At 47.3% G+C, this 22,740-nt stretch overlaps 3 protein-coding genes across 6 annotated transcripts in view; 2 read left to right on the top strand and 1 right to left on the bottom strand.

The window, feature by feature from the left end:
• The window catches only part of NRBP1 (nuclear receptor binding protein 1), a 38,074-nt gene extending 19,676 nt beyond the window's left edge, over nucleotides 1–18,398 (top strand). The window contains exons 8-18 of the mRNA XM_085316702.1: nucleotides 11,295–11,378; nucleotides 11,696–11,754; nucleotides 12,888–12,986; nucleotides 13,062–13,194; nucleotides 13,426–13,528; nucleotides 16,152–16,202; nucleotides 16,291–16,426; nucleotides 16,516–16,569; nucleotides 16,981–17,044; nucleotides 17,130–17,185; nucleotides 17,369–18,398. Coding sequence (XP_085172828.1) covers nucleotides 11,295–11,378; nucleotides 11,696–11,754; nucleotides 12,888–12,986; nucleotides 13,062–13,194; nucleotides 13,426–13,528; nucleotides 16,152–16,202; nucleotides 16,291–16,426; nucleotides 16,516–16,569; nucleotides 16,981–17,044; nucleotides 17,130–17,185; nucleotides 17,369–17,467 — 938 coding nt within the window. The 3' untranslated portion in view covers nucleotides 17,468–18,398. The remainder of the gene's footprint in view (nucleotides 1–11,294; nucleotides 11,379–11,695; nucleotides 11,755–12,887; nucleotides 12,987–13,061; nucleotides 13,195–13,425; nucleotides 13,529–16,151; nucleotides 16,203–16,290; nucleotides 16,427–16,515; nucleotides 16,570–16,980; nucleotides 17,045–17,129; nucleotides 17,186–17,368) is intronic.
• An 83-nt stretch (nucleotides 18,399–18,481) lies between these two features.
• Nucleotides 18,482–21,114, top strand: KRTCAP3 (keratinocyte associated protein 3). Of its 3 annotated transcripts, XM_085316716.1 has the most exons (6): nucleotides 18,482–18,705; nucleotides 18,793–18,852; nucleotides 19,526–19,726; nucleotides 19,868–20,002; nucleotides 20,425–20,507; nucleotides 20,731–21,114. In XM_085316716.1, exons 1-5 carry the CDS (start codon nucleotides 18,484–18,486, stop codon nucleotides 20,497–20,499), a joined length of 693 nt encoding a protein of 230 aa, XP_085172842.1. In that variant the 5' UTR covers nucleotides 18,482–18,483; the 3' UTR covers nucleotides 20,500–20,507; nucleotides 20,731–21,114. The 3 variants fall into 3 exon arrangements, 2 of the variants coding, with proteins under 2 accessions (XP_085172842.1, XP_085172841.1); XR_014897238.1 differs by having other exon boundaries at nucleotides 18,482–18,852; nucleotides 20,429–20,507; XM_085316715.1 differs by having other exon boundaries at nucleotides 18,482–18,852.
• A 264-nt stretch (nucleotides 21,115–21,378) lies between these two features.
• The window catches only part of IFT172 (intraflagellar transport 172), a 50,692-nt gene continuing 49,330 nt past the window's right edge, over nucleotides 21,379–22,740 (bottom strand). For both annotated transcript variants that reach the window (XM_085316699.1, XM_085316698.1), the window contains exons 46-48: nucleotides 22,402–22,555; nucleotides 21,942–22,033; nucleotides 21,379–21,556 (exon numbers count right to left, since the gene is read on the bottom strand). In XM_085316699.1, coding sequence (XP_085172825.1) covers nucleotides 21,467–21,556; nucleotides 21,942–22,033; nucleotides 22,402–22,555 — 336 coding nt within the window. In that variant the 3' untranslated portion in view covers nucleotides 21,379–21,466. The remainder of the gene's footprint in view (nucleotides 21,557–21,941; nucleotides 22,034–22,401; nucleotides 22,556–22,740) is intronic.

Here is a 22,740-nt window from a genome sequence, read left to right on the forward strand (position 1 = left end):
TGAAGTCCAGGGTTGCAGTCCTGCTTGTTGCCTTACTTCTTTCCTGCAGGATCCTGAACTCCACCATCTCATGGTCACTGCAGCCAAGGCTGCCCCCAACCTTCACATCTCTCACCAGTCCCTCTCTGTTGGTAAGGATGATGTCCAGCAGGACACCCTTCCTTGTAGGCTCCTCCACCATTTGCGACAAGAAGTTATCATCAATGCATTGCAGGAGCCTCCTGGACTGTTTGTGCCTTGCTGTGTAGTCCCTCCAGCAGATGTCAGGGTGGTTGAAATCCCCCATGAGAACCAGGGCCTGTGATGATAAGGCTACTTCCAGCTGTCTATAGAAGGCCTCATCAACTTTCTCTTCCTGGTCAGATGGCCTTTAGTAGACACCCACAACAGTGTCCCCCATGCTAGCCTGCCCTTTGATCTTTACCCATAAGCTCTCGACTGCCTCTTCTTCCACCCCTAGGCAGAACTCGACGCATTCTAGTTGCTCTCTCACGTAAAGAGCAATTCCACCACCTCGCCTTCCTGGCCTGTCTTTCCTAAAAAGCACATAGCCATCCATGGCAGCATTCCAGTCATGTGAGCTATCCCACCAAATCTCTGTAATGGCAATGAAATCATGGCCCAGCAGTTGTTGATCTTCAAACCACGTTCCGTGGTCATAGAATCCAAAACCCTGTTGCTGACACCAGCCGTGTAGCCAGTTGTTGATTTGGAAAATTTTCCTAGTCCTCCTCCCATGCCTCCTCCTAATCAGCAGGACCAATGAGAAGACCATCTGGGCTCCCAGACCCTTGACTGCCATGCCCAAGGCCTTGAAGTCTTCTTTGATTGTTTCCAATTTGTTCTCTGTATTGTTAGCACCCACATGAAAGAGCAGCAGATGGTAGTAGTCTGATGAGCGGACAAGCCATGGTAGCCTTTCAGACACATCTCGTATCCTTGCCCCCGGCAGGCAGCAAACCTCTCTAGAGGAGGGGTCAAGTCGGCAGATAGTCGCCTCTGTCCCCCGCAGCATGGAATCACCCACTGCAAACACTTGTTGCCTCTTCTGAGTGGTCATGCAAGGCGCAGGGTCAGACATCCTGGTTTTACTACCTGGTGCCTTGACATCCCCTTCCACTGACAGTTTTGCTATTTATTTTCTGGCTTTTGCAAGGATTCTCAAATTAGAGAAGCATGCACTTGCTGATCTGTAGACTTTTCTCCCGTGTGAGTTCTTGGCTTGATGCTGTGTGTACAGGAAAGAATGCTCTGCTTTATCTGTCATCTAAAAATAATCTCTCCATAAACTACAGACTTCTGTGGCTTTCCTGTCCACCAAAGAACTCATGTTGTTTCTTCATTCCAGAACTGGGGTCTGTTATCTATAAAATGCCCTGATTTATGCTTGTATGCAGGCAGGCTGGACCAGGGCAGAAGGAACACTGAGCTGTGTATCTGCCTGTGAACTTACTGACATCCTGCCCTTTGTATAGGCTGGTGGCATCACGGGGTTCACTTTTTCATCTTACTCTGAATTTGTCCTGGTGGGAAAGATTTCCAAGAGCTGCATACATCTGATCTCTGACTGCTGACAAACACAACTGTCTGAGTGGCCTTTAAATCAAGCCACTTGTGGGAAGTTCTGTAGAGTCCACTCCAGGAATACATACCAGATCTTTCTAATTTAGTTTAAATGTATTATACAGCTGCAGTCTTTTGGACTGGTAGCTGACACTTTGTTTGCGGAAAGAAACCGTTCTTAACTTTGTATCTAGGGCTGAGACTTGGTATGAGAGGGCAGTTCTGCCTATCAGCAAACAGGGCATTCTTAGGAGCATTCAGACTCTGAGTGGTGTCATTCAAAGCGTATACAGAAAAAAAAGGTAACTCTTCTTGTTTCTGGTTCATGATCAATTGCTTCAACATAGTTACATGTTTGCCTGCCCCCTCACACTTCCACAGAGCTTTACTTCTGTTAGTCATGCTGTAAGCAACAAAGCAATTAGACTGATAGGCTCTTTTTAAGAGTAGTGAGTGTCTGTGTGTTCTAATAGCTGTATCTGCAGCAAGACTGCTTGGTAGTCCTGAAGAGGACATGTTCTGGATGCACGAATGTGCAACAATAGTGCTTAATTTCAGTTGCTCTTAAGCAAACTTTCTCCTACTTTTAGACTTCCTTGCTCACCTTTTATTCAGAAATGAAGTGATCTATTCTGGGAGATTCTGATCCTTTCTTAAATAAAAAGTAAGAGAATGCAAGTGGAGTTATTATCAGAAGAAGAATTCTCCAAACTTAGCAGCTAGGTTCCAGCACAGGCTGTGGTTAGAGCTGCTGGCGTTGCAGACTATATTCTTGTTCACGTAGTGCTGGCCGAGCTAGGGAAGACAAAGCTTTGTCATCAGAATTGCTGGCTGTATCCTAGTTTGAGATTCTCTAGTACCGCTGACTGCGCAAGAGGCAGGTTATTTTCATGGTCAGGTCCTAGGGAGAGTTACTCTGGGGTCACTGGCAATGTTGGGTCCATGTTTGTTGCTTCATGTAGTTACTTTTCAGAGATGGCAGATATCTGAAGATGCTCCCATGTGCGATTAAAAGGAATGGAGCAGTAATTCTGATGAATTTAAGGGGAGTAATGATTGAGTGCACTGTGATCTGCTCCTGAATGCCATCTATTCCTAGCAGCATTCTGGATTATGCTCCTGAAAGCTACTCTTCTCTCTGGTTTAAGCAAGGGGGAATATCCACTGAATGTGTGGCAGAAATATGGGGAAAAGAAGCCACTAATATACTCCACAAAACATTCTTCTCCTTGCTAGGTGAGGAAGCAGTGGAAGAGCAGTGCTTCTGAAGTACCAGTCACTTCTAATGCAATATGATTATTTGCTCTTGTAGCACCTTGTTAGATGTGGGAGCAGCCTTTTTGTCTGGCACTTTTTGTTACTCCTTCAGATTGCAGAAGCTTGAGCAGTAGCAAGACAGGCCCCTTGTTTTCTGCTCTACACACAGTTCTGGATTAGTCTTTTCTTTTCCAGGGCCATTTGTGCATTGCAAAGTAAAAAGATTAATTTAGTAGTAGGGTGTGGCTGTTACTGTTGCATTGAGTTTTGGGGAGAGGGTTGGAAGTGATACTCAGATGAAATGTGAAAAACTTATGTACAGTAGGTCATCTGGAAGAGAAAAGGGAATGTGAAAGAAGGAGGATGTCTCATATGCTCAGCAATGTGAAAGACATTCTTAATCCAGTCTTTATTCTGACATTTTTTTGACTGCATAAAGAAAAGGTTAATAGATTTTAAAGAGGAAGAAAATCAAGTGGAGGGAGAGCTTTGGAAAATTTGTGATGAGAATAGGAAAGACACCTACAATTCCTAGACCTGTTCTTGGTGTTCTAGGAGATGGGAATGTTCTAGTTGCTTTATAGAGTTATGGTCAAATGAAAACACTCCTTGTGAGAGCTCTGTTCTTCTGTACAGTCCTCTGCAAATTCTTAGCACTAATTTCTCTGGAGTTGGTTTGGTGATCTGAAATGGCCCTTTTTTCCAGAGTTAGATGACTTTGCTGTCCTTGTGTGTGTGCATGTGTGTGTGTTGGGGGGGAGGTCTGTTGGATCTGTGCGTATCTGTACTGTCTAGCAAATGGGGCTGTGGAGGGAACAAGCTGCAAGAAGATGTTTCACTGTGACAGGCGGCAGGTACTCTGAGTGCAAAGGAAGAGCAGTGTTTAGATAAGTTTGATCTGTGTAAAGTACAGCAGATAGCTGCTGCTTGCTCATGTTCAGCAGTGTTGTAAGATGTTTCATAAAATTCGCATTGGGAATGTAAGAATCAGTCACAGGGGGAAAGAGGTGATGGATTGTGGGGGGGAAAAAGATAAAACAACCCTTGAAGCAGCTCTTGGAGTGTCCCTACAGAACTGGAGACTCAAACTGGAGAGTCTTGTAATGGCTTCTGGTGCCCTGTGAGATCTGTCCAGCTATTACCACTTTTTAGTGCTTGCTCAGCTAGAGCTTTAGGGCTGAGTGAGATGTCCCACAGGGCATGGGTGGAAGCTTAGTGTTATGCTGGGATATTTCCAAATAGAGCCTCCAGGCACTTGACTGGAAGTGCTTTCCTATCTTCAGAATACATGTGACCTGTAGAGTTGGCTACATATTTATGTCACAGTGTGTCCACAGTCTCTCTTCAGTTCAATCCTGGGTGCCTGCTAACCTGGTCTGTCTTGGTCTTAACTCAGATCATTTGGCCAGGTATGTAAGTATGAGTGCTGCTGCAAAGATCCATGCCTAGGAGAAGCTGCTGGGATAGTGAGAGGACAGTGTCTACTGAAGAGAAATGGACTGTAGAGCACTTGCAGAAATAACAGAATTTGCAGCAGCTTTGCCTCAGAGTTGACTATGATCTGTTGGGTCAAAGGCCACTTCTCAATTAGAAGTGCTAATGTTCCTTAGTTAGGAAGGAAAAAAAAAAATTTTTTGGAGGCAGAGCCAGGCTCTCAATCTCGTCCGTGTTTTGCTATGATTCTGACCCAGCAGTCTGTATCAATATTAAGTGCTTGCTGTTTCATCAACTCATTGACTTCTGTCTTGTTTTACTTTCCGCTTACGGGCTGCTCTGTTACCAACAGTCTTTCATAGGATTTTTGCTAATGGTGAGCAAACTTCTCCACTCCTGTGGTGTGACTGTACTGCTATATGTGTGTGTATATATGTATATATACATATACACACACACACATATATGTATGTGTGTGTATATATATATATATACTTTAAATGTATATACATGTGTTAAATGTGTATATATGTGTATATATGTAATGTAAGCTTTTATATATATACATATATATACACACACAAACACACATGTGCCTTGTTTTCCCCCMCACACACACACATACACACTCTAACTATAATTTATACAGTGTTCACTTGCTATAAGGCTGACGTAAAGCTGTTCAGCTTAGGCCCATCCTGCTTATGAGACCTCTATTCTGTGCTGGGATGCAAACTGTTCCTTTTGTGCTCAGCCAAAGCCTTACAGAGAGGGAGCACTGTCCTTTTTGAAGTCTCCTGAGTGTTAGTTCTTCCTCTCGTTGTTCTTAGTGTGCTACTCCATGGACCCTAGTGCATGCCAGCTTCTGCATGTCAAGCCATCGGATGCATTGTTCTAAGCTGTTCAAAACTGAACTTTCCATGTACATTTAGATTCTTTCCTGCTACTATTCTGCTAGATTTGGCTGAGCACCAGATCTGGAATAGTCTTTGCTTTGTACTTGGATACCTAATTGCTTGCTTGTAGTTTTAACTCCTTAAACATTTTGTTTTTAAGATGAATGTTTCAGTGAAATCTGTCCTGCTCCTGATGGCCTGAAAGATCTCCTACCCAAATGATTCTCCGCTTGTGAAGCAAGGCTTGCTATTTATTTTTCTCCATCCAAAGCTCTGTTTTGGGGGGAAACTTGGGCAATCATGTATTTATTTTCTATCAGGGTTGTTCTCCATGGTCAGAACTCATTTCAGCTGAGCAGTTTGAACTTACCAGGTGTCAGATAGAAATGGTAGAGGGAGGAGGGCATATCAAAATTGCATCTGTGTAGTCTTAGCATTTGCAGAGGGAGGATATGATATGCACTGCTTTGCAGCATTGCAAGAGCAGAGGCTCTCTCACAAGATTAAATCTGATGGTTTGGCTGAGGAGGAAGTTCACGTAGTCAAGTTCTGTGCCTGTAGGACAGCAGCTTCCCTTGTGGATGGCTTACTTCCCAGGATGCTGCAAGCTAAGCAAGTTAGAGTGCAAGTAGGTTACTGGACAGTTGTATGCATCAGGCTGCTTGTGTGAGATGGAGGATGTGAGGCTGCACATCAGTCTGATCCTGGACCTTCAAACTTCAGCATGTTGAACTAGGAGCAGTTTCAGCTAGCTAGTGGTAGCAAGGCTTAGGACTATCTAGCCATTTCTCAGCAATCAAGCCACCAGACTTTTTCTGAATAGAATAAAAGGCTCTCATTCTAATAAGGCAAGGAAAGGACTTCAGCCAGTGGTCTCCAGGATTAAGAAAATAGTATGCTGTCTCATCTGTGCTTAGACAGCTTGAAATTTTGGGCTTTTTTGGCTGATTTCTTGAACGGGATTTAACTGTATTGTACTATTGCTGTATTGACATGACTTGACACTGACACAAGAGCTGAAAGGTTGTATAATCTTTAAATCTTCAAAAGTGATTTGGGGTTTGAAAACACTTCTCAATATATGGTATAAAACTCCCATGTCTTTTGAGTATTAAACTAATGACTGGCTTTCATAACTAATCTTATTTTAGTCATTTCTTCATTCTTTGAATTTTGTCACCTGATGTTTAAAGACTTGTCATGCTGTTTTCAAATCCTTTAAAATACCCAAGACACTTAATAGATGATACAGAAATCACATGGGGATTACTAGGGTATCTTAGATCTGACCTTTTTTTTTCTGAACTAGGCCAAGTGCGTGTTAAAGTAAAATTATTGGATATTTTGAAATTGGGCATAGAAAAATCTATCACAGAAATATGGAAGTGGGTTAAAGAGACTTAATTTGAATTTGTGTAATTTTAGCTTCTAGCTATTGAGTTTTTAGCTACTGGCTATTCAGTTTTGTGTGGAGTCAAGCACATCCCCAACAGAGCCAAACATTTTTAAATACTTAGAAACTTGGCTTAACTAAGATAGACTTTACTAGCAAAGGAAAAGGTTTATCTCTGACTCTAGCTACTTCTGGGGATGAGACCTACACTAATAGGTGAATAGTTTTGAGTGGAACTTCTTACCCAGAATGCTTCAGAAGATCCAAAGCGATGTGCATACCCTGTGCMACTATTCAAATAACTTACTCTTTTGAAAAGGTTTTTTGTTTTTATTTTGTTTTTATTTTTTTTATTATGCATCAGTCACTTCAGCTGGTGGTGCTTTTTCTTTTTTTCTTTTTTTTTCCCTCTCCAGTTGATTTTGGTAGTAAGAATTGGTGTCTGTGGTTTTGTTTACAAAGTGACTTGAGTGAAATGCACACTTAGGAGATGTACGTGCTAGTATGTTGTGAAGGTATCAATTGTCATTTTTATTTTGCAAGTTTAAAAGCTAGCTTTGGCTTCAGATGCTTGCCTTCTTTGCTCAGTTTAACTTTTTAGTGCTGCTATGAATAATCTTAATCAAAAGCAATTATTGTCTATACTGGTTGTCAGTTTGAACTAAGTAGGATCTTCTAAAAAGATTCCCTATTTCAATCCCCTGTTTAGTACTCCAAATTATAGAAATTTGCCTATTCTGTGATCAAATGTGTTCTGCCTTTATCTATTGCATTGAAGGGGCCTGCTACTCCATCTTTGATGAATTCTGTTTTGTATTTACCTTTCTTTGGCTTTCCGGAATGTGTGAGGGGAGCTATTCTATAGTCATCCAGGTCTTTGTTTACCTCTTTGAATATTGGTATGGCAGTTGCACGTGCCTACTCTGTTTGGAGTCCTTTGGTGGAAGGCATGTGAAACATGAACAGTTTAGTAAGCTGCTTGGTGTCAGTTCTTGATAGATCATTTGAATACAAATTTAATAAGTGTTTTAAATCTACAGGTTGAAATCCTTAGCGGTCTCCCTGATTGTTAGTGGGCTTTATTTAGAATTTTGTATGGTTTAGGCTTTAAGGCATGTGAGATGAGTTGTGTTTTGATTCTAGCTTCTCCTTTTAAGGGATGTGCTTTTTTAAAAAAAAAAAAAAAAAAAAAACCCAAGATCATTTGGTTGTACAGCTTCACCTTGGCACATTATAAAAATCATGCTAATCACAGAAATGTGAAGTCTGAAACATAGGGAATTTCTAGAGTTAAACTTGAGATGTTGTACTTAAACTTGTGGACCAAGCTATATTTGAATTGACTGCATTTATACTGATTCAATCCAAACTTCTGTTAGACAGAGCTGTTAAAAATATAAAACAATTTTAGTGATCACATGTTTGGGGACTCAAATTTTCAGTGCATGTCTGTCTTCTGGGTCTGTCGGAAGAAGATTCCTCCAGAGTAGGTTGGTTCATAGTAATTCAATRAATTTCTTTTTTTTTTTTCTTTCTTTTTTCTTTTTTTGGATTCCAGGTAATTCTTGTGCAGTTATGTGGGTCTRCTATAGTTAATTAGCTCCCTACCATTTCAGTTGTAGCCTTACACAGTTCTTGGGAACTTCATTCCTCTGGTTTAGAACTAACAGTTTGACAGGATTGGTTTTGTGTGTAGCACAGCAGCACACAAGATTTCAAGCCTGGATACTTTGTTTGGAATGATGTTGTTTGTATCATGAACTCACCTAGATAAAGTGCTAATAAGCTCTTAAATGCCTACTGTAGATTTGTATGCAGGCAGGTTTTACAAATATTTATCTTGCAGGTCCTATATATCTATTCTTGTGTCTCATGTTTTGCACCTCCTGCACTACCAACTCCTACCTTCCTCTTCTATGTTATAGACATGGTCAAACGGAATTACAGAATACTTGAGGTTAGAACAGACCTTTGGAGATCATCTGGTCCAACTCCCCTACTCCAGCAGAGTCAGCTAGAGCAAACTGCCCAGGACTGTCTGGTCGGGCTTGGAATATCTTCAAGGATGGAGACTCCAGAACATCTCTGGGCAACCTGCTGCAGTGCTTCACCACTGTCACAGTGAAGAAGTGTTATCTTGTGTCCAGACAGAAACACTTCAGTTAAACTGAGTTTTACTTAACATATAAATGTCATCTATCCTTCCACAGAAAGCTTGACACGGCATGGTCACTCTGCTATTTCCTTTCATCATTCATCTCTATGCCTTTATATTAATTGGTATGGAGAAGGATACCTCTCTCAAGCTACACTAGTTTTTGTATGATACCAACTCCCTGGTGCAAGTGCTGCTGCTTCTACTGCAGCAGTGTTTACTTTGAAGTAATAATATTGGTTGTGTTTTAGGCAGATGTTAGTTACACTAGTGTCTTTAAACAAATATGATAATTAACAGTAAAATCAAAATACCTTGTTTACAACCCCTGAAGTAGATCTGCAGGGCTGTGAGATGCTTGTATTCTGTGATCGGTTTGCATCTGCTACTGCATTTTCTTTTTCATTCCATGCTTAATGGCAATGTGCTTCAGTTTGTTATTGATAGCTTCCTAGTTGCTTATTTTGTAGGCTGTGTCCTCTCTAATGAAAATGCACTTTAGTGTGCAGATGAAGTGGACTCTGAAATGCCTTGTATTTGTGCAGCCTTAAGCCCTTTTGTGGTAGTGAAAACTGTCCTGAGCATTTGAATGCAGAGGGCGATAATGTGGTATAATATGTATCCTGGCTCTGTGGCTACTCCTTGAAAGCTGTGAACAAATAGTCTTGCAGTCACGTGAAGAATTTTGGGTCCCTATGGTGCTGGTACAGTGCAGCAAAGGTGGGATAGTTGGTGGGGTAACTGTTGCTGGACTGTGGAGCAGGCCTGGGCTAATCTTAAAGGCTAGTTGTTCACCCTCTTGGCTGTCATTTTTTTTTTTTTCCCTCTCTACTTTCTAAACCTGCTGAACTCTGGGGTACAGTGTACTGGCACTGGCTTGAGGGCCATGGTGACAGGTAGAGGCCAAACAAGGAGTTCCCTACCAAAGGGGACTGGAATTCCTCAAGCACTGATCTCATTGGTTCTGAGGCTGTTAATAGAAATATGTGGAGTGCATAGTATTGAGGTGGGTAGAATATTCCCCCAGAGGCAAAGAAAGACGTTAGAGGACTGGACTAATTGTAGTGCAAGGTAATTCAGTGGTGCAAAATACAGGTGTATGAAATTCCGGAGCTGCTCATTTGGGAATTAAGGAGGATCTGGCCTATACTAGTTGATCATGAGATGAAGATAACTCACGTGGGAGTGACATGGCTGTAAGAAAAGGCAAGCAATGTTGAGATCCACTGAGACAGAGTCCTCAGAGAATTGTTTGTGTGATTGGGCTTAGTTTGCTTAGTGTGTTGGAGATACCTGATGGTATCAGTAAACAGGTAATAAAGTAGTCTTAATGAAATTTAAGGGTAGACAAGAATAAAAAGGAATAAGTTGCACATGAAGAGTTGTTTATGAAAGTAGTGCTGGCTATTGGAGCAAGCTCCATTTCCAATGTTTGAATAAGGTATGATATGGTGTTTGCCACACTGGGTGGCTAAGCTGTGGGTTATCAAGGAAGATCCTTCTTGTCTGACTGGAGCCCAAAGAACAACTCTTTTCTGAGGCTGGGCACTAGTTCCATCTCATTCAGTTGGGAATCCCCTTTGGTGTGTCCTGTCCCAACACAGGAACACCTGGAGAAATACAAGCAGTTTTGCATGTCCCATGCAAGTCTGTATCATAGCAGTGGAGACAAACTGTGATTGTCCGGGAGGGTGACAAAGTGGGAGAAGGGCCTAACACTGTAAGAGTTATGTTCTGGCATGGAAGTAGAGCTTCAAAAGGGATGGTGACTGTGATTCCTGCCGCCTTCAGTGTTTCTTCCAGGTGGAACTTGCTGTATGGTTTTGGAAAGTTGTCCTTAGTCTTTCCAAATATCGTTGTCATGAGGGGTTATCCTTCATGGAGTTTGTACCTGTGGTTTGATGCTTGTTCTTATGGCTAGGATGTAGTCCCTCTCTGCAGCTCTGAGTGGTTGTGACTGGGACTGTGCAGGTCCTAGCTGTGGTGAGAACTCTTGCTGTCAGGGTAGTTAACTCTCCTCATTAAGCAACTGCTTGGCTTAGCCTTGAGGCTCTTTGGCACCAGTGCCTGCTAAGAACAACTGCCTTGTGAAGCTGTCCCTCTCCCAGAGCCCTGAGGTGGTGACTCTAACTGCGGTAATCCTAACTATCTCTGGCTGCTCCTAGGGCTTCTGAGATAAGTCAGACCTATAGCATTTGTCATGAGAAACCTAGTTAAGTGAGGTGCTTTCAGGAATGGCACTGTAACAGTAGACTTTTTGCTAGCTGATTTTTTCCCTCCCACCACCTCACCCCAGCTTTTTAGTAGATGCTGTGGACTCCATGGTTGCTCTTGCTAAGCTGCCCTGGTGAACATGCAGCTAAGGAGACAAAAAGAAGAAATCTTTCAGGGCAGGTCTCCTGATCTGCCTTGCTGAGATAGGGGACTGATGAGGGGCCAACTTAACTCCACTGTGCTGTTCCTCTGGGCAGCCAGAGGGCCCTGCAACTGTGTATGTTCCCTAGGATCTAGGTGGGAGTGGGCTAACGATAGCTATATCTTAAGCATTCGTTTCTCTTTCTTTATTTTATTATTACTATTTTTTTCCCCTTCCCAGTGGCACCGGACACAATTAACAACCATGTGAAGACATGTCGTGAGGAGCAGAAGAACCTGCATTTCTTTGCCCCAGAGTATGGAGGTATGGTGTGGCAACAGTTTCAAGCCTGGGTTTTGCTGGCCTGACTCACTAATATCTCTAGGCTGTTATTGCATATTCTTTTCAAGCCTGGGTTTTGCTGGCCTGACTCACTAATATCTCTAGGCTGTTATTGCATCTTCTTTTCAACTACATGCTCATCAGAGATGCGACTTTAGTGTTATCTGCCTATTTAAATGCTCCAACTCCATTGTCTTTTGAACAGCAGAGGAGGAAGGGAAGGCTGAAGGGTTATCAGGATAGTGCTGCTACTGAGTGCAGGGATGGACTGACAACAGAGCCTTGTTTCTGTGTTGCAGAAGTTGCCAATGTCACCACCGCTGTGGACATTTACTCCTTCGGGATGTGTGCGCTGGAGGTGAGTGTGGAGCATTTAGTTATGGGATAATGAGATGAACTGGGGGTAAGGAGATGATTGTGTGCATTTGGTGGTGTTATGGGTAGGTTAGCTCAGTAACAAGTGTACTGTGCTCTCTGAGCCAAGCCTACTTTGCCTTGCAGGGCTTCCTATCTGAGGCTCCCCCAAATGTTGCCTTACTAGGAAGTAAATAGCTCAGTAAAGAGTCCTTCCTTCTGAAGTTCCTGATGTGCAGTTCATTACCATGTGGCTCATGGCTAGTTCTGAAGACTGACCTAGCTGCTGTGAGAGTCCATGGAGTACAAAACTCCCCTTCCAGGGAGTATCTATCCTTCCTGTGTATCTATAGGAGAGGACAGCTATAGTCCATAACTGTTCTGGGCCATCCTTCCCCACCTGTTATAGCAGGTGCTGATGGCAGTGAAGTGCAAGTCTGAGATACCTGATATCAGCAGCTTAGCAGTTCCTCTGTTCCTATGATCAATAGGCTGAAGACTAGAAAATGGGAGTTGGTAAGAGTATTATCTGGGATGTACTGTTAGAAAGAGCCAGCACAAAAAACTCTGACCCTATACTGTGCATTCCATAAGTGAAACAGGAAGAGAACTATGTGAGAAGAAACAACTCTTAGGAAGCAAAACTTGAATCTTAAAAGCATTCTGAACTGAATCTTTAAAAACATTCTCTTTAATCTTCTGTGAGTGTTATGTGTGCTGGCTGGAGCCAGTTCTGGATGGCACTGTGTGCATGTTTGGTGCTTCTCTGCCTGTAATACAAAGCTATTCATGCAGCCAGGAGAGACACTATCAGATTTTGGCAGTGATCCAGTTACTGGTTTAGCAGGGGATGGGAATTATCAACCAGAAGTATAGGCCAGTGGATCACGAGATTCAAAGTAGAGATATTAACTCTCTAAGGTGATGTCGGCATAGTTTTCAGGTTTCCCAGGCAATCTGCTAGGGTGCTAGAAACTATTGCAATGAAGCAGCTGTTCTCTGCCTCTGGGAACTGTGACCTTAAATAGCACCAAACAACATGACTCTTACGATCTCATGCTTGGCAGTTGTCTCCTTGAGCTCTGCTCAATGCAGTGCTAATCCTCAGTGAAGTCTGATGTGCTGCTTTGTTTGCAGATGGCAGTCCTGGAAATACAGGGTAATGGAGAGTCATCTTACGTGCCCCAGGAGGCCATTAACAGCGCCATTCAGCTGCTGGAGGATCCCTTGCAGAGGGTGAGTAAGCAGGGGTAAGTGCTCCTGCAGGCTTGCTGGCCTTGTGCATGGTCTCATGCTATTTTTGTCTTGCAGGAGTTCATTCAGAAGTGTCTGGAACTGGACCCTGGCAAGCGCCCTACTGCCCGGGAGCTCCTTTTTCATCAGGCATTGTTTGAGGTGCCGTCACTAAAGCTACTGGCAGCTCACTGTATCGTTGGGCATCAGCGTAAGTATGGGATCTCAGGGTGACACATCTTGTGTTCTGCAAAGCTCCACTGAGTTGTCATTACAGCTGTCCATCCTGGGAAGCAAGACTTTTGTGCCAGTCTGCCAACTGGCAGGGACCAGGACCTTGTGAAACAGAACTGCAGTTGCTGCAAGGCCTGCAATTTGGTGTCCTTAAGATGGAAAGGAGTTGCAGTAGTTCAAGTCTAACATCTTTTTTTTTCCCTGATAGACATGATTCCTGAAAACGCCTTAGAGGAAATGACCAAAAACCTTGATATGAGTGCAGTGCTGGCAGAGATTAACCATGCTGAAGGTGAAGGAATCAAGATGATGTGAGTACTCCATGGTCTGTTGGGAGGGGGTTGCTCAGGTGCATGTGAGAATAGACTCCAGGGCATTGGGGAGAGCACTGAAGGATCTGCAGTCTGTCTGGGACTGTTCCCTTCCAAGGTAGTGATGTCATTTCACCAAGAACTGGAAAACAAAAAGAAGCTGGCAGCACTGTTGGTGAAAGAGTGGGCTTTGTGCACAAGGGATTCTGGGGAGGGTAGCTTCTGGGTGGAGGAAGATCATGCACCAATGCTATCTGAATAGATTCCATGCATTTGAGATGCAAATCATTCCCAGCACTCAGGGGAGGGATATCAGCATGCTGCACTTGGAGCATCCTTAGCAAAACCTGGCAGAGCAATTTGGGGCAGGTGCTTGGACCACTCACAGACTCGTCAAATGGAGTTTGACACATTGGATAAAAGGTTCATCAGCTTTACAGAGCAGATCATTTTATAATATGCAATGGGAGATGTTATGTTATGGACAGTCATCAGTAACACACTACAGTCACTTCAGCAACTGAGATGGCTCTTTAGGAAGGTGACCATAATATATATGCAGTAAGCAAAGTGACAGTGATCTTAAATCTCAGATTGTGAAACCTCAGCTAGTTGAGAGGTTAGCTGGAAAGTCTGTAAGGTTATGGGTGTTATTCCCAGATGTAGTCAGGATGCTTCCAAGGTAGGCTAGGATTCTGGGATGCTCAGGCTAGCAAACAAAAGAAACTTGGAAGGCAAGGAGGAAACCACTATTGATTTGAGAGGCTGTTTGAGCCATACAGATATCTTTAAAAACTGGCATTCTGTTCTTCCTAGAGACAGTAATTAATAGTATTGAACTCTCTTTGAATGGGTTTTTAATTAAAGGTTCAAAATGAAGGACAAAGACTGAATAGCCAAAGCTATGCAAAAGAGTTTCTACTGTACTGGACTATAGTCTGCAGAGAATTGATCATCTGATACATGCCAGCCTGGGACCTGCTTCTTAGTAGTGATACCTTTCAGGTGCTGGAAGAAAAAATAGGAAGCACAGTAATGACTTGAAATGTCAAAGAACGTAATTTCCAGATGATTCATCAGAGCACCACAGAAGCTGAGCTGCTGGCAAAATTGTAAATTCTTACTTTAAACTGCTACTGCACTAGAGGATGGGGAAATAATAACAGATTTTTTGTGTGCTTTAAAAGGGGCTGCAGAGTGGTCTGAGGAATTGAGGTAGATGTGCAGCCTACACCTTATCTGATGGAACAGATCTTGAAAGATCCTGCCATGATTTGAGCAGCTTGCAATCTCCTGCTAATCTCTGAAATTCTTCAAAATACTAAGACAATGGTAAAGGAGAAGACTGTTGCTGTTGAGTGTTTTTGTTGCAGCCAGTCTTGTGGTCAAGTGAATGCTAAAAAATATATTAACAAAGGTAATGAGCAAAGTGGTGTACTGGGGAATTAGTGAAGTAGGAGAGCCTGTGGCTCCTAGCTAGTCAGAACCAGACAAAAGTGAGGTGTGGACTGCAGACTGTTCTGGTGTTGCTAATTCCCCTGTGCCATGCAAAAGGAAAGACTGAATGCAAATAACTTGCTTTAGAAGAACAACTGTTTCTCTGTCTGAGAAGGCTGTGAATTAACACTACGGAAAAGATCATTGATGAAAACAGACTACTGTGCGGCTACAGCTGAGAGTAAATATGATATCAGAGTGCCAAAAAACGGGAGAAAAGATGATGCTAACTGGGTGTAATGTCTAAAGATTTTACATTTACAATGTGGCATCCTTTGTGAACCTTGAGTTAACAGTTCTGGAGCAGAATGGAGAACTGACTTTACCAAGAGGCTGGAAAACATTTTCACCGCATGGAAGAACTGTATATTCTTGGAAATGAGAAAAAGTAAAAAGCATGTGACAAGTTATGGAAGAGGAGAGGGATTGTGATTGCCTGTTACCCTCTCAAGTGCCAACAAAGGAGATATTCAATGGAATTAAAGGCTAAGGAATTGAAAACTGATTGATAGGAAACTTCCTCTGGAACTCATTACATTAAGAAGCCACTAAGACTGAGCAAGCAATCCTTAAAATGGATTTTATGGAGAACAAGACTATCCAGAAAAGCAGGGAGAAATAGTTGGGCAGAGCATTAAATCCTTAAATGTTAGTTTCTAGCTGTTTGTCCAAGGTGAGATGGTTGGTCATATGGTGCTATCAACTGTTGCAGAGGTTTTTGCCTCTGCAGTGCTGAGGGCTCTTTCTTCTGGAGATGGGACTCTATCTTCGTTGGATTTGGTAGACATTTGGCATAAAAAATGTCTGCAAAACACCATGCTAGGAATGTGGTGTTATTATGCTAGTTCCCAAATAATTGTATTGAGCAACTCTCTACAGAGAGGTGATATCAGTGAAGGGAACATTAGAATGTTCCCTCATCCTTCACTGATATGAACTGCTGCTTCCTGTATAGCAAGATGGGACTCCATCTTACCTTTGGCTGGCTGCCTCTCTCTGTACTCATCTTTCTGGCTGACACAGCCATAGTCTAGGACATGGGTATTTGAAACTACATCCTCCTAGTAGACTCGAGTGTGTGGTTGTATTAGCTGACTTCTCATTTCAGTACTTTTTTTTCCCCCAGCTTCTCACAGTCTCCAGCACTGGAACTGGACAAGTTCCTAGAGGATGTAAGGTAAGAGACCTCTTCTAAAAGGTGTTCTTACTATGTGTAAGACTGGAGAGATTTAGAAGGGTAACTTTAGACTGCTCCTTTCTTGCAGGAATGGCATCTACCCACTCACAGCTTTTGGGATGCCACGACCCCAGCAGCCCCAACAGGTGGTAGTGAAGTCTCCCATTGTCCCACCATCAGTGAAAACCCCAACTCCAGAGCCTGCTGAAGTGGAGACCCGCAAGGTGAGAGATGGGAGCTCTGTTTCTCCCTTCTCTGGGCAGCTGTGCTGTACAGCAGCAGAAATCATGGGGCATCTCTGTTTCTGTTTCAGGTGGTGCTGATGCAGTGCAACATTGAATCAGTAGAAGAGGGAGTCAAGCATCATGTATGTTCCCATCTGGCTGAACATGTGTGGGGGTGTCCCATGGCACCTGTGCGGAGCAGGTGGCTCCAGCACTGATATGCTGCAGGTGCCTGGTATGACTCTCTGATGGCAGAGCAGCACTCATGGAGCCCAAAGCCAGATCCAGGCCAGAGCATACAGCTGACTTGGCATATAGCTGACGCTTCCATCCTATCCTTAGATACAGGCTGAGGGTGCTTCCTCTACAGAGTGGAGCTGCTGGCTTTTTTGGGGGAACTGAACTGGATATAGTCTGTGTTAGGCTTCTATGGGGTTCTGGAAGGGGGTGATTCCCAGCTTGATGGGGATTTCTGGGGATGTTCCAGGGGCAGCCACTGCCTGTGGTAGCCAAGCAAGGTTGCAGCCACTCATGAGCACTTTTCTACCCTGCAGTTAACATTGCTGCTGAAACTGGAAGACAAGTTGAATCGACATTTGAGCTGTGACCTGCAGCCCAGTAAGTACCTTTCCTCTTATACTTTCATGCACTGGAGTCAGCAGCACAGTCAGATCTGGGACTTACATCCTTTCCTGTGTTGCAGATGACAATATCCAGGAGCTGGCAGCTGAACTGGTCCAGCTTGGATTCATCAGTGAGGTGAGCAGGCCTGGGGCTCTTCATTCCCATTTCAAATGAGATCTTTGCATCTGATAACCTTTTTCCAGGAAGAGAGGAACCCAAAAATAACATGTCTCTGCCTAAGTGCCCTGACAGGCTTTAGCCATGCCCTGTGCTTTGCACTAAGGTGAACTACCCCTCACTGTAGCTTGCTTTTCCCAGGCCGACCAGAGCAGACTTACCTGTTTACTTGAAGAGGCATTCAGCAAGTTCTACTACACCCGGAATGGAGCCCTGACGGCGGTCACTGTATCATCTTAGCACCCCTCGGCTCCCAGGCGGCCAGTGCGGCTTTGTTGCCTGTGCCCCCTTCTGTGTCTGTCCATCACCGTAGGGCATCAGCAAGACCCCAGCTGCAGTGCTTGGAAGCTCATCCTGCATGTGCCGTGGCTGGGCCCAGCGACAATCCTCCCTGCCCGCCTATTAAAGGGGACTTTGCGCGTCAGTATTATTTCCAGCCCTGTTTCTGTTGGGATTCTGCCAGGTGGTGCCGGGGAGCCGGGTCCTGGCATGGGGTGTTCTGTAGCCCCATTCATGTGCATGGAGTTTGTTTTGTTTGAATTGTACAAAGTGTCTTTTGCACAGCACAGATTTTTTTTTTTAATTAAAAGGTAAGCAAGGGTGTACAGGGGAGTCTGTAAGCTATGCCCCCTCTCTGTGCCCCACTCGCAACTGCCTTTGGCAACAGTCACTACCCTCCCTCCTGGGCAGGTGGAGCTGGGGGTGGCCAGGCTCCCACAGCACCTGCCTGGCGCTTTGCCTGCCTCTTCTGCTCCCCTTCGGCTGCACTTTGTTTACTCGTTTTGCACAGCCGTTCACCCCTGCCCCTGGGCCTGGGGGCCAGCATGGCCCTACCAGAGGTGCAGGGCCGTAATGTGTGTTGATACGGGGCTGTGCATCCTGCAGCATCCTGGAGCCCAGCATGGCCTCCCAGCCCTTCTCTGTGCTGCCCCTCGTCCTTTGGGCCCTGCACTGTCTTGGCCCTCTGGGCGTGGGACGGTCTGGGCCCTGCAGCAGCCCTGCCTGGGTGCTGCTGGGACTCCTAGGAGTGGTGCTGGGGCTTGGCCCTCCTGGGGTGGCCGGAGGAGCTGAGCCTGTGCCCCCTCTCCCCACGCCTCCGGGGCTCGGCACGGCGCTGCCCCTGCATCTCATTTCTATCATTTCCTATTTTTAATAAACTGTTTTGTAAATACGTGAGTGCTGCCTCTTTCCGGGACCGGGGGCGGTGCGGAGCCCCGCCTCGGGGCGGCTCCAGGGGGCGGGCGGCGGCGGCGGCCATGGCTGGCGGGTGCGGGGTCCGGCGGCGCCCGGGGCCGGCGGCGGCAGAGCCGCGGCGACTGATGCGGGCCGGGCTGGCGCTCATCGTGCTCGGCCACGGCAACCTCGTCCTGGGCGCCATCGTGCACGGCTCCGTCCTGCGGCACGTGGCCGGTGCCGGCCGGGCCATCACCCCCGAGTACGCGGCGGCCAACGTGGTGTCAGTGGTCTCGGGGCTGCTGGTGAGAGCGGCGGGGCCAGAGGAGCCAGGCTGGGCGGAGCAGAGGGGCCGGGCCTGCCCCGTGGTGAACGCTGGTCTCTTCCCGCAGAGCATCGCCGCGGGAATCGTCGCAATCCTGGTGTCGAACAACTTGTCCCGGGCAGCACTGGTGAGTGTGGGCCTGTCTGGGCTGGGGCTGAACAGAGCCGAGTGCAGCGGGGGCCGCTGTAATGCCCAGCCCCGCCCGAGCAGCCGCTCCCCTGAACCTTGTCCCCAGCAGCTCCTTCCGCTGCTGCGCCTCGCAGGGTGCGGGTGTTGCCCAGCTGCACGGGCCACCCTGCCCCCCCCGGGCAGCAGCACTGGCAGTGTGGACGCCAGGCACCTTCCTGGGGACAGAAACATTTCAAGTGATAGATAAAGCTGCAACCAGGGCAGGCAGCACCTTCTGCAGCCACGCAGGGCTGCCTGGCACAAGCCATGGCTGCCAGCAGGTGCTCCCAGCACCCAGCAGAGTTGGGACTGCGCTGCAGAAGGCTGGGTTCATGGGTGCAGCAGCCTGTGGGAGGGGGCAGCCCAGCAGTTCCGGGTTCAGGGGAAAAGCAAAGGATGCAGAAACATACAAAAACCTGGGCCAAAACATGCTGTAGGGTCAAGGGATTGCATGTATTTGGTTGGCACAGACCTCAACAGGTCCTTAGCAGCCCTGTTACCCTGTACTGTGGCCACAGAAGAACTTGATATGCCTGGCCTGAAGTGGCAGTGTCTAGCTCAGGCTTGTTGTAGCAGTTTTTCTCCTGGCTCTGTCCATCCCTACTCTGATGTGCTCTGCTTGCTGCCTGCAGCACTGGACCCTACTGAGCGTGTCCCTCCTGAACAGCCTGCTGTCTGCAGCATGCAGTGTGGGCCTGGCGCTGGCCATTGCTCTCACCATTCACAGCCGGGGAACGCGTCTTGTCACAGGCTGCAACAGCGCTGCACTGCCTGCGGATGCTCGTGCAGCCATAGTGACCAATGATTGCCCCTTCAATACCACACGGATCTATGTAAGTCTGTGTGGGGCCAGTGGGTGCCCATGTCTGATGCTTGCCATTGCCAGCACAGGCTCTGTCCTTGGCTGAGTGCAGCAGCTTGCACTCTCCTGTCTCCCTGTGTGGCCCACTGGACCCTGACCCTCTGCTCTGCAGGATACAGCCCTGGCACTCTGGTTCCCCTCCATGGTGCTGGCAGCCACAGAGGCTGCACTGTCCGGCAGGTGCTGTTTGGTGGCCTTGATCCTCCAGGGCATCGGGCCCTGTGCACACACCTCCATCAGAGCACAGGTATGATCCAGCTGCGGCTCCCTGGTGCTGTCACAGCACTGCTTACTCTCAGCTGCATTTCGAAGGTGCTGGGGGGGTCTGCCAGGCCCTTCTTCCCATGCAAAGAAGCTTGTGCGCCAGTGGGGATGCTGGGGTGCGGGGTGGTTGGCCTGTTTTTGAGGGGCTACTGTGGCTTGCCTGACTGTGCCACAGCACTACTTGAGCCTCTTTTACCCAGCTTTGATGAGGGACTGGCTTCCATTAGTTTGGTTAGTTACAGAGGGCCCTACACACCTCATACTGCTGATGGCTAAGTCTGTTCTGCCCTGCTGCCCTGACTGCCCCCCCACCCCACCCCGGCCAAGCCAGTCTGAGCCATTCACTCATCGCTGTGTGACCTGCAGCACCTTGCCTATACCATGGGCATATTCTACCTGTCCAAGCCAGGTGCAATGAAGGAGGGGCCTCCACGTGAGAAGCGGCAGCTGCTGGTGGGGCTTGCTGATTCTTGTGTCTAGCTGGAGAGGTGAGTGCAGTGTGTGGGCTATACCGGGTGGGGGGGAGGATGGTGATGGATACCTCTGCTTCGGGTTGAGGAGAGGCTTGGTCATCTCTGTAGTCAGAAGGACCCTGCCAGACCCCCCCCCCCCCCCCTTCCCCCCCAAACATGTGTTTCCAAGCATGGTCTTCAAACTATAGACCAGGTCAGAGGCACACAGCCCTGGACTCACACCCTCTCTCCTTCCCAGGTGCTGTTGGAGGAGCACTGGGCCCCAGGAGGGTGAAACTGTGCCATGCTCCTGCCCCAGGAGTAGGCACAGGCAGGGTGGACTGCAGGAGAAAGGCACGTACACCCCTCTCCCCACCCAGGACAAGCCTCAGGCACAAGCTGCCCAGGGCCACCAGGCAGCCCTAAACCAGTGGAGCCCCTGTTTCTCAGCCACAGCCATAAGGACGTTCCTAGGGCACAAAAGACTCTGGTGGTCTTGTTCCTGCAGAGGCTTGGCAGAAAGGTGGGCAGAGGTGCCCAGGGCCTGGCAGTAGCCAGGGCTGACCTGGATCTTAGTGGCCCAGCTGCAGAGCAACTGAAGTGTCTGCTGCTTCCTTGGGTAAATAAAGTTTTCTTTCCCACACTGGCTGCTGTGAGTGGCTCCCCTTGGGCTGGATGCCAGATGGAAGGACATCAGGCCGGTGGGTGAGCCCATCTTCCTGCTTATCCCCCCAGGATACATGCTCCTAGTGCAATCCTCAACCACTGCGTTGGAGGCTACATATTTGGCACAGCCAGGGTGAGGCCAAGAGCAGCACAAGTGAAGGGACACAGCACTGTGCACTGGGAGCTACATGTGCCCTGGGAACGACATGGACTCAGCATCCCTTGACAGACAGAAGCACAGTGGGGTTGACTGATGTATTTATTGAGGGAGAAGTGTAGGGAGCGGGACTGAAAGCTGCCACCAGCAACATCCACCCTCCCTGCCCAGCTCACTGGAAGGAGAAACTGGTACTCGGGAGCCCCCCACACCATTGGCTGAGGAACTTGAGCACATCTTGGCACGTAGGGCTGTGGGATGTCTGCAGAACAAGAGAGGCATCCTTGATACTGGTGACGGAGACAGTACAGCCATCTTCGGTCCAAGGGCACATCCCCCTCTTCCCTTTCCCTGCCCCAGGAATGGGGAGGGCTGCACAGACAGGACTGGGCCTGTCACAGCTCCATAAGGAAGGTTAATCCCTGCCCAGCAGTATGCAGGAAGGATGTGCTAACACATTCTTGTCACGTGAATCTCCCATCCAGCTGGACAGTATGCTATGGTCAGCATGGTGGGGAAGGCAGCCAAGCCTGATGGATGGGGCAGGGGGAAAGGGAAAGACAGAGGGAGGGGCAGGGGGAAAGGGAAAGACAGAGGGAGGGGACCCCCCCCCCTCCACCTTGCCCTAGTCTCCCTGCCTGGCTCACCTTGACAGCCATCAGAAACTTGTTCCACGTGTCTTTGTTGGCTTCTCGGCCCTGCCGCTTGAATTCAATCTTGTTCCTTAGCACAGGATACCCTGGCCACACAGCAACACACTCATAGGCAGGTCATGGCCAACTGCAGGCACCTCCTCTGTGCACCCCTGCCCTCCCCAGCATGGCCCACTGATTGGGACTGCTCCTATGGAACAATGAGCCAGAGCTCTGTTCCTGGTTGCCCAGCCCCACCTCTCTCTTCTCCTACCATATGCGTGTGTGTGCATGCATGCATGCATGCATGTGTATAATGCTGAGCAACACTGGTCCATCTCCTGGCATCCCCACAGCCACAGTCTCCTGACTCTGGCTGCAGCACATCTTGAATCCCTCCCAGCCCAACAAGCTCCCTACTCCCTGCATGGCACCATGTGCTCCCTGCATGTGTGTGGGCCTGCCCGGAGCTCACCTGTAAGCACACAGGGCAGGGAGCACGCCCCTGTACTTGCTGCAACTAGTGAGGCCTCATATGTGTCACGCTCATCCTGTGGCAGCACCTGTTCCAGCCGCTGGTCCATGGACATGGTGAGTACCCAGTCCCTGACCTCCTCCCGCTTTTCCTCCTGCAGGACAGAGGCCAGGGCATCTCCTGAAACTGCATGCTGTGCCACTGCCCAGCCACCTGCTCCTTAGCACCGGTGTACTGGGAGGGCACATAAGCATGTGTATGCAGGGCTGGATAAGGAAGCTTGAGCATGTTTGTGTGCACATGTGCTGGGCCATGGAGCAGAGCTGAGTACTCTTCTGT

The sequence above is a fragment of the Rhea americana genome, unplaced genomic scaffold (assembly GCF_003343005.1).
Source record: "Rhea americana isolate MKP2758 unplaced genomic scaffold, rheAme1 scaffold_479, whole genome shotgun sequence".
NCBI lineage: Eukaryota > Metazoa > Chordata > Aves > Rheiformes > Rheidae > Rhea > Rhea americana.

Excerpts from the sequence above, each read along its gene's own strand:
- KRTCAP3 (XM_085316715.1), top strand. The coding sequence starts at position 18,484 with ATGGCTGGCGGGTGCGGGGTCCGGCGGCGCCCGGGGCCGGCGGCGGCA. Across the intron at positions 18,853-19,525 it reads ACTTGTCCCGGGCAGCACTG|CACTGGACCCTACTGAGCGT; the intron begins GTGAGTGTGGGC and ends TGCTGCCTGCAG. Across the intron at positions 20,003-20,424 it reads ACACCTCCATCAGAGCACAG|CCAGGTGCAATGAAGGAGGG; the intron begins GTATGATCCAGC and ends TACCTGTCCAAG.